Raw genomic sequence first — 17,785 nt, forward strand, 5'->3', positions numbered from 1 at the left:
ACCTCTCCTGGTTCTCTGCACAGAGACATCTTGTTCTTTGCAGAGACATCTTGTTCCTGCAGAACGACACTTCCCAAAAGCCTCTATGGGGTTTCAAGCAAATTACTTCTGTATGAATTTTTTTAATATCTCTTATTATTCGGGATAATAAACCACAACACTTAACGTTGTTGACATATATTGAAGCGCAGTTAGTTTCTCTTCCCTATTTTTAGCATGTAGCAACAATTAGATTTGAAATTAGTTTCAAAACGGTTGCACCCTGATACAAATTTAAAAGCTACTGCACATACAGTAGATTTCATTATCTGTTCTTATGCACGCCTGGTGATATTAAATCCAAATTGAACTCGGGGATTTGAAATATAAGATTTGGCACAATCCATAAATGTGCGAATTGGCTATAATAAGGTAATTTATAAGCATGCTATTCTATATTCTATAATAATATTGCATTGGTCCGGATGGGAGAATTCAGTACTCTATCTACAAAATCTTCTGTTTAATCATTTTCCCTTTATTCATTTCCTTAGATTTTTTTGTACACATGATCTCAAGATGGTAATGAACGAGATCAGTGGCAGTTTTCCATGTCTGGTCATTATTAGCATGGTGTTATTCACTGTCAAAGATGCAAAGAAAAAATCATAATTCATATTCTCCTTTGTTTCATAATGGACACAATATTTCTGACACTGGGAATACATTCACTGAGGTCCATAGATGTCCCTAGATACCAAGAATATGTAAATGGACCTTGTAGAAGTGGGGCAATATTCCATTTACTTAGGTATGTATTTTAGGTGGATTTTCAGAAAATAGGGCTCCGGGCTTGGGTGCTATCAGTGGTGGTGAAGGAGGCAATTTCCAGCCTACATTGTGGGGAGCGCTTATTATTATTATTATTATTATTATTATTATTATTATTATTATTATTATTATTATTATTATTATTATTATTATTATTATTATTATTATTATTATTATTATTATTATTATTATTATTATTATTATTATTATTATTATTATTATTATTATTATTATTATTATTATTATTATTATCTTGTTCTTTGCACAGTGACATATTCTTCTCTGCAGTGCAGAGCACATCTCCTTGATCTCTGCACAGTGACATTACCTCTCCTTGATCTCTGCACAGTGACATTACCTCTCCTTGATCTCTGCACAGTGACATTACCTCTCCTTGATCTCTGCACAGTGACATTACCTCTCCTTGATCTCTGCACAGTGACATTACCTCTCCTTGATCTCTGCACAGTGACATTACCTCTCCTTGATCTCTGCACAGTGACATTACCTCTCCTTGATCTCTGCAGGTTTAAAATCTACTCCAACAAGTCAGCTCTGGAGTCTCTGGCGGTAAGGAGTCATTGTGTTACCCTGACCATGTTTATTTGGTGTTTGGTATATTTGTATCATTTGCATGTTTTGACCTGCCTGTGTTGTTCTTCTACTACTACTACTACTACTACTACTACTACTACTACTACTACTACTACTACTACTACTACTACTACTACTACTACTGCTACTGCTACTACTACTACTGCTACTGCTACTACTACTACTACTACTACTACTACTGCTACTGCTACTACTACTACTACTACTACTACTACTACTACTACAATTCCAATACTACAACTACTGTTACTAGCACTGCTACTACTACTACTGTTACTACTACTACTGCTACTACAACTACTGTACTACTACTACTACTACTACTGCTACTACTACTACTACTACTACTACTACTACTACTACTACTACTACTACTACTACTACTACTACTACTGCTATTACTACTACTGTTACTACTACTGTTACCACTACTGTTACTACTACAGTACTACTACTGCTACTACAACTACTGTACTACTACTACTACTACTACTACTACTACTACTGCTATTACTACTACTGTTACTGCTACTGTTACTACTACGGCTGCTACTACTACTGTTACTACTACTACTATTACTACTACTACTTTTACTATTACTACGACTACTACTGCTACTACTACTGTTACTACTACTACTATTACTACTACTACTTTTACTATTACTACGACTACTACTGCTACTACTACTTATACTGTTACTATTACTACTGCTACTACTGCTATTATTATAGTTTCAGTGTGCAGCTTATTTTCCGTGTGGTTCTCAGTAAAATACCACTAGTATTACTAATGTGTCTCCCCATGTCCTGCTGTGTATAGCTCATCCCTCTACAGGGCCCTCTGAAAACCATGCTGCAGATAGCAGTGGTTCCAATCATCAATAGTAAGCAGTTTCTATTATTATTATTATTATTATTATTATTATTATTATTATTATTATTATTATTATTATTATTATTATTATTATTATTATTATTATTATTATTATTATTATTATTCTCTAGCGTCAAACAATGGTTTGATGAGTCATATTTGTGTCTATGAAGATTCACTTTATATAAAAGGGGAAATCCACCCTAAAATATAATTAACGTATGTTGTTCTATTATACATTCTCAGATTTAGAGCTGTAAATCCTACATTTAAATACAGTATTTTGTATATAATGGCTCAAACAATCACCCATTTATTATCAATGGTTGATTTAATGTCACTTGATGACATCACAAATTCAAGTATTGATGCACTGATTTCCAGTGTAGGACAGTTGTTAATGTTTATAGATATTGATTTAATTGTCTAAGATCATTGGAATACTGTTAGGGTGCGGTGTTGTCTAGAACCCAGGAGCAGAACACGGGCACAGGAGAATAGAGCGGTTTAGAACGTTTAATGGAAACATGAGGGGGGAGAAGGGTCCAGGGGTCGTGAGAGGGGCTAGAGACGGGGAACAAGGAGTGGAGGAGTGACAGGCCGATGGTGTGAGTAGGTGAGGTCCATGAGGGTGCAGGCTGGTGAGGATCTGTGGTCGAGGTGTAGGCCGGAGGGGTGAGGTCCTGGACATCGGAGAACAAGGATTCGTATGGAGCAAGGTCACTGACCATATAAAACATAATTCAGGCACGCTAAGGTCTAGAATAAAGTCCTATACCACGGGAGGCATAAACAACACTCGGACGAGGAGTGGCAGGAGTGCAGGCCTCTTATCCAGGTTCGGTGATTGGGTGATAGCCGGCAGGTGTGTATAGACAGGCACAGATGAGTAGGTTGATGGTGAGACGGGAACAGGAAGGGGACCATGTATGGGCATGGGAACGTCCTGCTGACAGACAGGGGAGAGAAAAGCCCTGGCTGTGGCTGTAACAAATACCTCAATATTCTCAAAGTTGTTTAATGGGTTGTCTCTACATCTCTATCATCTGGGCCCGGTAGTTCAAAACTATACCTATCCGATTGGATCAGATTTGGATAGAAAATCTGGATTACCTTGATCCCACTGGAGGGGAGTATTTATAGTGGATTACCAGAGAAAAATGTACTATACAATTAATTTAAATATATATTTCAATATAAATAAAACCCTGAAGTTTGTCAATTGAAATAATACATAATTTCTAGTCTTTAAGGTTGATAGCTTTTCATTTATTTGTGTCATGTTTGGCCTCTTGCCTAACTCTCAGAACAGTGTATTCAATTAAATGATCTCAACGAAGATTGTCAAGTAGAAATGAGAAATTTAGATTCATAAAAAAAAATAAAAATCTTCAACCGAATAGTTGAACCATCTTCAAAAGTAATTGTGGACAAGGAGGCTGAGTGGCACAGTGGGCAAGGCGCTCGCCACTAACGCAGGAGATGCTGGTATCGAGCCCAGCTCTCGGCGTTGCTACCGTCATACTAACACAATTGGCAGTGTTAGAGGGTGGGAAAGCCAGTGGGTGGGGATTGGACGTTGTGGACAGCGACTCCTACAGGTCGGTTGGGTGACGCCGGTGCGGCGGAAACAGGAAGTATCGGGGGCAGCGTGAGCCTCCCACGCGTTACTCCTCGCCACTGAGAGTTCGAGCTGCTGCGGTGAAAAGATGCGACAGGCTGCCTCCTCGTGTACCGGAGGGGACACGTGATGCAAGGCTTCTATCCTCACTACAGCCGACCAGTGGGAGGCATAGTCTAGCAACGTTCAAGACAGGGGAGGGAAGAATTGGAAATACGAAATTGGGATGGGAGAAAAATAGAAAATGGGGAGAAAAAGTGGATAAAAAAAATAATTAAAAAATAATTAAAAAGAATTGTGGAAGATAGTATCTGGCATTGAAGGACCACTCAGTCTCTCATTTAGAGGGAAGTCCACAGGTGGGCCGGGATCATCAGCAGGAGAAAGTCTGTTGTTGTTACCCTATTGAAATTCATTATTCTTTATTACAATTCCATTATGATTTAAAATAAATGGCTCTAAATTGCTATACTGTCTGTCGTCTGTCACGTTTTAGACTTGGATACGTGAAAGTTGTAATAAGATATTGTGTGCGTGCGTGTGTGTGTGTGTGTGTGTGTGTGTGTGTGTGTGTGTGTGTGTGTGTGTGTGTGTGTGTGTGTGTGTGTGTGTGTGTGTGTGTGTGTAGACTGGACGAAGAGAGGAGTTCAGATCCCCCTGGCTGACGGCATGGACTTCATAGAGGAGGTGGTGGAATACCACAATGTAAGTCTACTATTATGCTATACAAATACAATATACTATATATCACAATGTACGTCTATTATTATTCTATACAAATACAATACTATATATCACAGTGCATGTCAACTATTATTCTATACAAATACAATATATCACAATGTACGTCAACTATTATGCTATACAAATACAATATATCACAATGTACGTCTACTATTATTCTATACAAATACAATATACTATGTATTATACACCACAATATACATCTACTATTATTCTACACAAATACAATATACTATGTATCACAATGTACGTCTACTATTATTTTATACAAATACAATATACTATGTATTGTATACCACAATATACATCTACTATTATTCTACACAAATACAATATACTATGTATCACAATGTATGTCTACTATTATTCTATACAAATACAATATACTATGTATTACATATCACAATGGACATCTACTATTATTCTATACAAATACAATATACTATGTATTGTATATCACAATTGACGTCTACTATTATTCTATACAAATACAATATACTATGTATTATACACCACAATATACGTCTACTATTATTATACACAAATACAATATACTATGTATCACAATGTACGTCTACTATTATTCTATACAAATACAATATACTATGTATTGTATACCACAATATACATCTACTATTATTCTACGCAAATACAATATACTATGTATCACAATGTATGTCTACTATTATTCTATACAAATACAATATACTATGTATTACATATCACAATGGACGTCTACTATTATTCTATACAAATACAATATACTATGTATTATATATCACAATTGACGTCTACTATTATTCTATACAAATACAATATACTATGTATTATATATCACAATGCACGTCTACTATTATTCTACACAAATACAATATACTATGTATCACAATGGACATCTACTATTATTCTATACAAATACAATATACTATGTATTGTATACCACAATATACATCTACTATTATTCTACACAAATACAATATACTATGTATCACAATGTATGTCTACTATTATTCTATACACATACAATATACTATGTATCACAATGTATGTCTACTATTATTCTATACACATACAATATACTATGTATTACATATCACAATGCATGTCTACTATTATTCTATACAAATACAATATACTATGTATTATATATCACAATGTACGTCTACTATAATTTTTTGCAGCAACCCCTTGTTGACATCACTGACACACTGTGTTTACGATGTAGAGTGAAACTAAATGATTACTATGTGCCGGTCTATACTGATGCTGTCCTCTCTGTTCCTCTACAGGGATACATCGTGATTGGAGCAAACCTGCACTTCAATCGTGGTCTGAGAGACATGATCGAGAAGAAGAACCAACCAGATGCTGAGAGCAACGCCGTCTAAGCAGCACCATTTAGAACAACAACCATCTAAAGAACAACATTTAAAACAACAATGATACACTGAGGTTCATATTACTGAGGTTTAGGTGTTCTGAGGGAAATCACTATGATACACCGAGGTTCATATTACTGAGGGTTAGGTGTTCTGAGGGAAATCACTATGATACACTGAGGTTTAGGTGTTCTGAGGGAAATCACTATGATACACGAGGTTCATATTACTGAGGTTTAGGTGTTCTGAGGGAAATCACTATGATACACTGAGGTTTAGGTGTTCTGAGGGAAATCACTATGATACACTGAGGTTTAGGTGTTCTGAGGGAAATCACTATGATACACGGAGGTTCATATTACTGAGGTTTAGGTGTTCTGAGGGAAATCACTATGATACACTGAGGTTTAGGTGTTCTGAGGGAAATCACTATGATACACTGAGGTTCATATTACTGAGGTTTAGGTGTTCTGAGGGAAATCACTATGATACACTGAGGTTTATATACACTGAAGGAAATCACTATGATACACGGAGGTTCATATTACTGAGGTTTAGGTGTTCTGAGGGAAATCACTATGATACACTGAGGTTTAGGTGTTCTGAGGGAAATCACTATGATACACTGAGGTTCTTCATATTACTGAGGTTTAGGTGTTCTGAAGGAAATCACTATGATACACTGAGGTTCATATTACTGAGGTTTAGGTGTTCTGAGGGAAATCACTATGATACACTGAGGTTCATATTACTGAGGTTTAGGTGTTCTGAAGGAAATCACTATGATACACTGAGGTTTATATACACTGAAGGAAATCACTATGATACACTGAGGTTCATATTACTGAGGTGACGTGAAGGCCGTCATAACCTCGTTCCCAGTTTTATCTCCTCCGTGAGATAAAGACTGGTAAAGCACTACGGCCGAAAGTGTGAATTTCCGGTGTATATGTACTTCCCCTGGAAGCTGCCTCCGAACGGACCAAACTTTTCCCGAATCCTGTCGGCAAACAAGCTAGAACGTCCCGGTCATGTAGTAAATTCTTCAGGCAAAGCCGTTGCAGTGGCTTAAACGAGGAAATATTGTGCACTTCACACGTTTCTATAATTGTTTTGTCGAAACCGGAAAGCCTGTAGCCGGTACTTCCTGTACTTCCGTTTTCACACTTCAGGAGGCTTTACCAGCCTAAGTCACGGGAACAGTATTGGAACCTCCATGTTGATATTATGTCTATCTGTTGTAGTTCTATGTGCAGGGCGGCCCTCTATAGCCACATCATCACCTCCCTGCATTTACTTTAAATGTTTATAAGTATGTCTGTACAGTAACCATGGCAACTATCTACACCTGTCTTTTTGTACTGTAACTAGAGATAAGCCATTACTAGCTGACATACTGAAGCAATATGTACTGTAACTGTTTTGAGAAATGTTAAGCCACTGAAATGTGTTAAGTTAGCCAAACATTGCATCCTTACTATTTTGAATGCATATTATTTTCTACCTACGAGGTGGTTCAGTGCCAGCTGTCTGTACTAGCGGTGTAACAATGAACCTACTATCCAGTCGTACCATGTAGAACCATCAACTTAATAAAAATGTTACGTTTTTGCCATGTATCTAAACCCTAATGTGGAATTATGAGCATATATATATGGGGTACACAGATGTGTATAAGCTGTTCGTAACATAAGCAACTCATTACAAATCAGAATATACTGTAGGTCTGATTTACTGCAGCAGTTAAACTTTACCAATGAAAATAAAGATTTTAGAGACAAAAAAACTAAACAAAAACGTCTTATTGTTGTTGTCTGGTGTTACTGTAACCAACTTTTATTTGCGTTGTGTAATTTTAATTAAGGACACACTTGCTTCTCGGTCTTGGGTGATTTATTCTGGATACTGGTTAATAGACAAAAACATGGTCAGTCAGGTAGTTGGCTCAGCACACACTCAAACACCGCTCACATGGGCTCATTCCTCGCGTAATAATCATAATAAGATGAAATCAATATGTACAATCACATAACAATAGTATGTACCTGGTTATTAATAGACAAAAACATATCCTGGTCAATCAGGTATTGTCTCAGCATACACCTAAACACTCACTACAGAAGGATTGGGAATAATTAGCATTCTAGTTTGTTAGCTAGTTATATGCATTTTCAACACAATCTAACTAAATTAATATTTTCATTAACAAATTTCAACATGCCTATATTAATTGTAACTGAGGGGTACAATTCCCTGACTGTATTAATCAAGTACTGATATCATTGAATCACTACCGACTTGTACATTGCTGGCCAACACCGTACAAAGGTATTCTAGATGACGACACTTCACAATAAGACGGTTTTCCACACAGAATACTAGTTTACAATATTTATTACACAAAGGGGATATTAGGTTACATCACTTGGTCACTTTAGATGCGCTTATAAGGCAAATAGAATGTGCAGGTAAATCAATAATGGATATTAAGGATTATCTAGGGATCTTCTGGGAAAGGGTGTACTACCGGTTGTAAGCCAGCAGAGGGGGCCAAAGCTCTATGCAAGTCAATGGTTCACGGGGGCAATATCACCCCTGGAGCAGTGGGGATAGGCAACCTGGTCCCAGGATGCGCGCCGTGTAGGTGAGAGCCGTCGAGCCTCTGTTACGACAGAGACAGGCTTGAGTGATGGTCTCACGGGCAGGTGTAAATCCCACAGTAGCAGTGGGGTAGGCGGTTCTCTGTTCCAGCAGCTTGGTCAAAGCAATGAAGAAGAATAATCCTTGCCCGGAGAGTGGCACTGCCGGTGGGGTGTAAGTCCTCCGTGGTGCTGCTGCTCCGGTGTAAATATCCTCTCCGGTGCGGTAGTGCACGGCTGAACTTGACGTTACTGTACTATTAGCACGCGGCAATAAGTGCTCTATTATAGACACACAATTACCCCCTTCACGTGGTCTTTGACTCGTAATGAAGGTTTACTAATATATGGAGAACGATACGACAAACAGACGTATTTAGGATAACACGAGGCTCTATCTTGGGGCATGCGAGCCCTGTTATACCGCACGTTGCGTAGTGGGTAAGGCTTTACTTAGTAACTGAACCAGACTGAACTGAAGGCGAACTGCAAAAAGGGAACTGCAAGGGGGAACTGCAAGCGGGGTTCTGTATTCTTGCGCCATATTTATATCCACGGTGGACAAATAGTGCCTATCTCATTTCTGTCGCCTCCCGGTCTCGTAGCCGTGGGCGAAAGCGGGCATGTTCGGGCGAGTCCCGGCGGCAGCTTTCAAGTCAGCTCGAGGGGCAAGGCTTTACTCGGTACCTGGCGCCATGGGATCGCTTCCAATAGAGGAATGAATATTATGGTCTGTCCTGCTAGACTAAAGGGATATTCCGTGCATATTGTACAAGGAATATACAGGGGATATCAAACGATATACAAATAGTATACATGGGATCTCAGGCAATAAATATATATATTCGGTTTAATCTGACCCTTTGTAACAGCCGCCCCCTAATTAGTCCCACCTAATTAGCTAAGCAGGGACAGATTAACCGCACTGTCCACCACTCAATGTCTGTGAGGGGTCGGTCAGTTCACAAAGTCAGGGGTCATGGTCGTCATTAGGCGAGTCGGGAAGCCTTGGCGACTCGATCAGCCTCGCCACGGGTCGGTTGTAGATCCGCCCTTGGCCGAGCACTTCTGCCACTCTGACCTTTCCGTCGGTACCAGTGGTCACTTTGCTTACGCGGCTGGCCGGCCACGCAGCTCGGGGTGGTGACTGGTCTATGGTCATGACGGCTAGACGGGATGAAGGGGGGCTTAGGAGGAAGCGGGCCTGAGACTGCTTTGATCTGTGCTTGGCTGTGCTTTCTCCTCCTCCTCCGTCTGTTCCGTTTGTTCGCTCTGTACCCCATCTGAGGAGGGGCCGGTCCCGGCCGCCCCGTCGAGGAGTCGCTTGGGGTGCTGGGTTCGAGGCCAGCCACGTCTGAAGCGCAGCTGAGGGGGGTGGAGTTCCGAACTCCCTCTGGTACCCACGGTTCTCTCACGGGCCTCTCGCTTAATGTCAATAGCCTCTGCTGTATAGGGGAGAGGCCGGTGTCTTCTTCTGTCTCTCTGGAGTGGAGGCAACTAGTGGCTGCTGTTCGGTTGGGAGATTTAGCGAGGGGCCCTTGTAATGTCCATCCTAGGCGGGTCTCGACTGCTGCAGGACAGCCTCGGGGGCCTGTATGGACCCGGTCAATCGGGACTATGAGTTCTGCATGGTCGGAGCCTATCAACAGGGTCGGGGTAGCGCCGTCCATGAGCGGGATAGGTAATTGGCGCAGGTGCACATATTTATCCATCAACTTGGTGACAGGGTAGGTGTACTGCGAGAGTCCTATTTCTTGGCTGGTGAAAGCATTTGTGATCTTGTACCGTCGCTCTGGCTGCCCGCTTGCTGCGATAGTGAAGGAGACATTCTCGCCCTTTATCGTCTTTAAATCTCTCCTTATTGTCCGAATCGTCATTTGGTTCTCGCTCCCCCGCAGTCCCAGCTGGGCCGCAGCGGACGCGAGCAGAAGGGTCTTCTCTGACCCGTCATCAAGGACGGCGTAAGTGTCCATGACTTTGTCCCCGTGGCTCAGGAGCACCCTGACCACTTTGAGGAGCACTCGGGGGGTCTCGCTGTGCTGGTCAATGTGGAGCACTCCTGTCTCGGGTGGTGACGTAGACTCTATATGGTACGAGTCGCACCTTGTCCGCCAGTGTCTGCCGTAGCAGTCGGGACAGAAGGGAGCGGTCTGGTGGAGCTTTGGTTCTGGTGCCACCGCCTCGGCGTGGTACATGACCGCGACGGGCCCACTCTGTTGTCCTGGGTGACGCTTGTTGATGTCGTGCAGGACCTCCAGGTGGGTGCCACCGCACCTACTGCACTTTTTCTTCAGGTGACACTCAGCTGCTAGGTGGCTGCGCGCGCAGCGGAAGCAGCGGCGGTGGTCCTTGACCCACTGGCTTACATCATCCGTGGTCAGCTTCTTGAAATCCTCGCACTGGTGGAGCCGATGTTCTCCCCCACAGTACTGGCACTCAATCTTCCACTGGTCCTCTTTCGTCGAGGGGGTGTTGTGGTTGGAGTGCTGCGGTACTGACTCTGATTGGTGCATGACAGTCACCGATCTTCTTCCATCATTTATTCTCCTGGGTCCTTCTCTGGAGCCAGGGGTGCTCCGTCCGAATGTATCTAGCCGTAAGCTGCTGACTTCTCTCGCCAGGAAGTCGGCTAGATCGAGGAGGTTCGGTTCGGGGCCATTAGGGTCTCGGTGGTCTCTCTGCCGCCTAAAGCGCTCCTGTCGGGCGGGCGGTAGCTTCTCCAAGATCCTCTCTACATTTGAGTTGGCGTATAGTTCATGCCTACCCTTTTCCCTCTGCGCTCCCAGCATCCCTACCAGGGACTGCACTCTGATGGACAGGTCGTCCAGTGCTCGATTGTCTGTGGCTGGGGGTAGGCGGTCAATATGCCTTATCTCTTCTATCACGTAATCCCATATACGTCCATATCTCTGGTCCAGCGCTGCAAGGGCCGCTGTGTATGGTGTCGAAGAGGAGGCGTAGGCCAGCGCTATATTGTGCGCTCGCGGTACTTTCAGGTGCTTCAGTAATATTGCATACTTGTGGCGTTCATCAGCGACGTCCACCATCATTGTCTCTAGGCACATCCGGAACTCCGTGTACTGTGCTCGATTCTCATAGACGAAGTCTGGGATTGACGGCGTGGCAATGTATGACGCTGTGGGTGACTGATACATCGGTGAGCGTTGGGGGAGAGGCCTCCTAGGCGAGTCTCCTCTGGCGTGTCGTCTTGGGCTGGTACTTGGTGGGTACCGAAGGTCGGGTACCCAGGTGCTGTTCCTCGGGGCTGGCGGTGCGTCAAACTCACCCGTGAGTTGAGTCGGGGGTTGGTAGCGCAGGGCCTCGGGGCTGACTTCTGGGCTGTACTGGACCTCCTGGTCCTGAGTACGTGGCTGCGGGTCGGGGCTGTACTGGGCCTCCGGGGCCAGAGCACGTTGCTGCTGGTCGGCTTGACACCCCTCCTCTTCCTCCTCCTCTTCCTCTGCTAGGACCTGGAGTCGTCTGCTCAGTCTCTCGGCGTGGTCCGGTTCCGTTACCCGGTTGCTGGGTCTCGTATGGACCGGCTGGGGAGGGGGTTCGGAGACGTGGACAGGCTCCTCCTGTTGGCGGGGTTCGGAGACGTGGACAGGATCCTCCTGTAGGCGGGGTCCCGGGTCGCTTCGTCGGGTAGGGGAATGTGTCCTAGACCCATGTCTTGACGACCTCTGGGAGCTCCGTGCGGAGTGAGGGGGTGTCGCCATGGCAACTAGTTTGTCCATCAGCTCTGCCTGCAGCCGGTCGCGCTCTGCCTCGCGCCGGGCATGGGCTGCGTCGCGCGCGGCTTCGCGCTGGGCGTTGGCGATGTCGCGCTGCGCATTGGCGCTGGCCTGGGCAGCGTCGCGCTGTGCGTTGGCGACGTCACGCTGGGCATTGGCGCTGGCATGGGCGGCGTGGAGCTGTGCATTTGCGACGTCGGCGCGGCTTCTCTCGATGTTCTCTTCTGTCTGGAGGCGTCTGGTCTCCAGTCTTATTCGGTCGTCCTCGCTCCTTTGTTGCGCCTGGAAGCGCTCTCGCTCACCTGCGAAATGTTCGCGCTCGCACGTCTGTTGCGCTTGAAGTCGATCGCGTTCGGTGGAGGCTGCCAGGGTGGCGATGAGTGCTTGCGCCAGCATCTTGTCCGCCTCGCTGGGGGAAGACGCCGTTCGGGGCGATCGGCTCCCGGCAGTACTTGTTGGAGATCCATTCTCCGGTTGCGTACCGAGGAGATCCGTCTCCTGGGTGCGCGTCTCTTTAGGGTTGTCTTCCTCCCGGGGCTGGTCGGGGACTACTTCTTGGGTAGTGTCTGGGGGTAAAGTCATGTCAGTTCCCTCCTGGTCCCCACCGTGAGCTTGGTCAGTTACATTAGAACCCACTAGGGCCTCTGTTGGCGGGGTAGCCTGGTTGTTAAGGTCAGACATAATTTTACTTTCTACTTTTTCCGCGTTTAACTTCCCTTTAAAGCTAGGTATTGGACTGACAGAGTATGCCTCTAGGTAGGGAGGTGGCTGTCGTCTGCGCTGCGGGCGATCTAGCTTAGGAGAACCGTTTGTGGAGTGTTCGTCATCGGCCAATTCCATATTAATATTATATTAATATTACGCTAATTATTATCTCCGGCTCGAAGGACCAATTGTAACTGAGGGGTACAATTCCCTGACTGTATTAATCAAGTACTGATATCATTGAATCACTACCGACTTGTACATTGCTGGCCAACACCGTACAAAGGTATTCTAGATGACGACACTTCACAATAACACGGTTTTCCACACAGAATACTAGTTTACAATATTTATTACACAAAGGGGATATTAGGTTACATCACTTGGTCACTTTAGATGCGCTTATAAGGCAAATAGAATGTGCAGGTAAATCAATAATGGATATTAAGGATTATCTAGGGATCTTCTGGGAAAGGGTGTACTACCGGTTGTAAGCCAGCAGAGGGGGCCAAAGCTCTATGCAAGTCAATGGTTCACGGGGGCAATATCACCCCTGGAGCAGTGGGGATAGGCAACCTGGTCCCAGGATGCGCACCGTGTAGGTGAGAGCCGTCGAGCCTCTGTTACGACAGAGACAGGCTTGAGTGATGGTCTCACGGGCAGGTGTAAATCCCACAGTAGCAGTGGGGTAGGCGGTTCTCTGTTCCAGCAGCTTGGTCAAAGCAATGAAGAAGAATAATCCTTGCCCGGAGAGTGGCACTGCCGGTGGGGTGTAAGTCCTCCGTGGTGCTGCTGCTCCGGTGTAAATATCCTCTCCGGTGCGGTAGTGCACGGCTGAACTTGACGTTACTGTACTATTAGCACGCGGCAATAAGTGCTCTATTATAGACACACAATTACCCCCTTCACGTGGTCTTTGACTCGTAATGAAGGTTTACTAATATATAGAGAACGATACGACAAACAGACGTATTTAGGATAACACGAGGCTCTATCTTGGGGCATGCGAGCCCTGTTATACCGCACGTTGCGTAGTGGGTAAGGCTTTACTTAGTAACTGAACCAGACTGAACTGAAGGCGAACTGCAAAAAGGGAACTGCAAGGGGGAACTGCAAGCGGGGTTCTGTATTCTTGCGCCATATTTATATCCACGGTGGACAAATAGTGCCTATCTCATTTCTGTCGCCTCCCGGTCTCGTAGCCGTGGGCGAAAGCGGGCATGTTCGGGCGAGTCCCGGCGGCAGCTTTCAAGTCAGCTCGAGGGGCAAGGCTTTACTCGGTACCTGGCGCCATGGGATCGCTTCCAATAGAGGAATGAATATTATGGTCTGTCCTGCTAGACTAAAGGGATATTCCGTGCATATTGTACAAGGAATATACAGGGGATATCAAACGATATACAAATAGTATACATGGGATCTCAGGCAATAAATATATATATTCGGTTTAATCTGACCCTTTGTAACATTAATAATTCTAACTAGTAGTGAGAGTTAAACATTTTTGAATAACATGTTCTCAATTCTGGGTGTATGTGAACCAACCATGGGCGTAGTCTAATGCTATTGAGCAATTAATAAAGTTTTCAATCAATCAATCAATCAATACCACTCTGACGTGATTTTACCTGAATTGGCATAGTAGCTCACAAGGAAACGCCCACCAACCAATGAGAATCCATAGAACAACATAAACGCTGTTCTATTGGTTATTAGTTAGTTACCTTGGCAAGTGGAATCACAATCAACTCTGTTACATTACTGTTGTCTGGCATTCAGTATGAAGAGCTAGAGAATGAAAAGAGTCCCATCCGTTTAAATGACAATAATGGTTCTGACATACAGTACATGTAAATAAATAAATAATAGGCCTATAAACAGTTACCCAGGAGTAGTTAGTTAGAAGTGTCCTGGTAACTTAGTAACGGTTCAGACAACACAATTTTATTTTTTGATCCACTTTTTCTCCTTATTTTTCTCCCATCCAATTCTCCCCTCCCCTGTCTTGAACGTTGCTCGACTATGCCCCCCACAGGTCGGTTGTAGTGAGGATAGAGGCCTTGCATCACGTGTTCCCTCCGGCACACGAGGAGGCAGCCTGTCACATCTTTTCGCCTGCCAGCGCGGACTCTCATTGGCGAGGTGTAACGCATGGGAGGCTCACACTACCTGTCTCTGCTGTGCAGGCGTCTCCCAACCGACCTGTAGGGGTCGCTGTCCACAACGTCCAATCCCCACCCATCGACTTCCACCCGCTGACTCTGCCAAATGAGCCAGTACGATGGCGGCCGGCCCAAGCCGAAGGCAATGCTGAGACTGGGATTCGATACTGGAGTCTCTTGCATTGGTGACGAGCGCAATCTCCGCTATGCCACCCAGCCGCCTCAACATTCAGACAACAACATTGTAGTCTTTTTGATACCATAACCATCAGCTAACTCCTTCCTGATTAACCATCCTCTAAGTCCTTCCTGATACCATTAACCATCAGCTAACTCCTTCCTGATACCATTAAACGGCAGCCAAATCCTCCCTGATACCATTAACCATTTCAGTTCAGTTCAGAGTTTTTATTTGCCACATGGAATAATACAATCATAGTTTCTTCATTAAAAAAAATCATAAATAGCCATTCCATGGACAAAAGGAGCAGGAAGAAGAATACATCTTATAATTACCTGCCCCTTATTCCTAAACTAACATGTATTTTCTTAATGGTCGGCGTATAACCTTATTTACACAAATAATCATTTATACCATTTATAAAAGAAACACAATCCACAGTTAAACAAGAAAAATTTAAATAATAATAATAATGATAAAGAATAAAGAAGAAAAGAAAGAGAAGAGAAAAAAAAAGATCTCACTGTTCAGATCACATTTTGATTTTCATACTGACTAAATATTTTTTTTTTATACATTTTTTTGAATTGATAAACACTGTTACATCCCTTAAGCTCGCTATGGAGAGAATTCCATAACTTTACACCAATAACTGAAGGACACATCTGTTTAAGTGTGGTACGTGCAAACTGATGTTTAAAATTGTATTTTCTCCTACTAACTCTCTTTCTAAATGAAAAAGATTTTGTAGTTTTTCTGGCAGTGTATTATTTCTTGCCCTAAACATAATTAACATTGTTTGAAACTTAACCATGTCTTCAAGTTTAATTATTCTAGATTTAATAAATAATATATTTGTGTGTTCTCGATAACTCACTTTATGTGTGATTCGTACAGCCCTCTTCTGTAGTATATATAATGGTTTTATATTTGTCCCATAAGTATTCCCCCATACTTCAACACAATAACTGATATAAGGTGAGATGAGTGAGCAGTAGAGTGTTCTCATTGCCTCATACTCTAACACATCCTTTACTTTATTCATAACAAAAATACTCTTGGACATCTTTTTTTTAACGTGTGCTATGTGTGATTTCCATGTTAATTTATCATCCATAATCACACCAAGAAAACGAAATTCATTAACTCGCTCTATATCAGCTCCATCTATGGTCAGTACTATATTTTCATCTAGTTTTCGATTGCCAAAAATCATAAATTTAGTTTTTTTCAGATTCAGTGATAGCTTATTTACATCACCATCCGCTAAGTCCTTCCTGATACCATTAACTATCAACTCCTTCATTCACACACACTGCACTACTATAAATCATACTGTTACAGCCTCAAACCTGCTCATGATTTCCTTTCTGCCTCCTACCTGTTAATGTTCATGCTCCAACCTCTCCACTCAAACTAGAACGTTTTAACTCTGCAGAATGATCCTGATATCCTAGTATTGAGTGAGTCGTGGGTTAAGAAAAAGTATTAATGATTTGAAAGTAGGTCTAACAGGCTACAATTTATTGAGAGAGGATGGTTGTTTATGTAAAAATTGGTTTGTCTGCGACTGTCCTAGACGCCATCTCTGAGACTTCAACTGCTTGCTCTGAAGATCCATTTAGGCCCTGCATCAGTGATCTTAATAGGTGCCTAGACACTCATCTACTGACAACCTAGTGCATTTAATTTCTTGTGTTGCTAATTCCAAGCTAACAACAGATTTGAGACATGTTTATTTAAAACAGATTTGAGACAAATGGAACAAGACATCCCCTCAGAAAACTGGACCCCTGCAGTCAAATCAAAAACTCATGGTAATATTTTAAAGGAGTGAAACTGTAGAAATTCAGATGAGTCAAGTTGTATCAAAATAACCACAAAGTATCCTCAGTTTACAATCAGAGACAAGTGTAACACGAGCGTCTGACCAGAAAGTGAGAGCGCTCTGGTCAGACTTACAATTAAATACACCAGCTGGGAATGACTAATGAAAACGGAGATGAAAAAATTAAAACAAAGATGGGTTTAGGGATTTATGTGATTTTCTTGGACACGTCATATCTAAGTCAAGCTGTCCTTGGTCCATGGTTAACCAGACTGTCGCCCTAGTGTCTGATACTAGTTAACTATATTAACTAGTTAAGGCTGTACAGAGAATATGTATTTGAACAGAGCAATGAACTAATAGGCCCAGTAAGCTGTACAAATGTTGTAATAGGATGAAACATGCATTTTCTATAACAGTAAACAATCAACTCAGTCTTTTCTCTCAACCCAGTCTTAAATCCACAACAATCTGGATTTAGAACTAATCA

The 17,785-nt window shown here is 43.0% G+C and overlaps 1 protein-coding gene across 1 annotated transcript in view; it reads left to right on the forward strand.

Annotated features, from left to right (window-relative positions):
- pltp (phospholipid transfer protein) overlaps window positions 1-7,813 on the forward strand; it is a 33,003-nt gene extending 25,190 nt beyond the window's left edge. Inside the window, exons 12-15 of the mRNA XM_084316878.1 lie at window positions 1,338-1,380; window positions 2,249-2,312; window positions 4,552-4,628; window positions 5,957-7,813. Of these exons, the coding sequence (XP_084173004.1) occupies window positions 1,338-1,380; window positions 2,249-2,312; window positions 4,552-4,628; window positions 5,957-6,055 (283 nt within the window). The 3' untranslated portion in view covers window positions 6,056-7,813. The remainder of the gene's footprint in view (window positions 1-1,337; window positions 1,381-2,248; window positions 2,313-4,551; window positions 4,629-5,956) is intronic.
- The last annotated feature ends 9,972 nt before the right edge of the window (window positions 7,814-17,785 follow it).

Source organism: Notolepis coatsorum (genome assembly GCF_963971535.1).
Source record: "Notolepis coatsorum genome assembly, chromosome: 6".
Classification (NCBI taxonomy): domain Eukaryota; kingdom Metazoa; phylum Chordata; class Actinopteri; order Aulopiformes; family Paralepididae; genus Notolepis; species Notolepis coatsorum.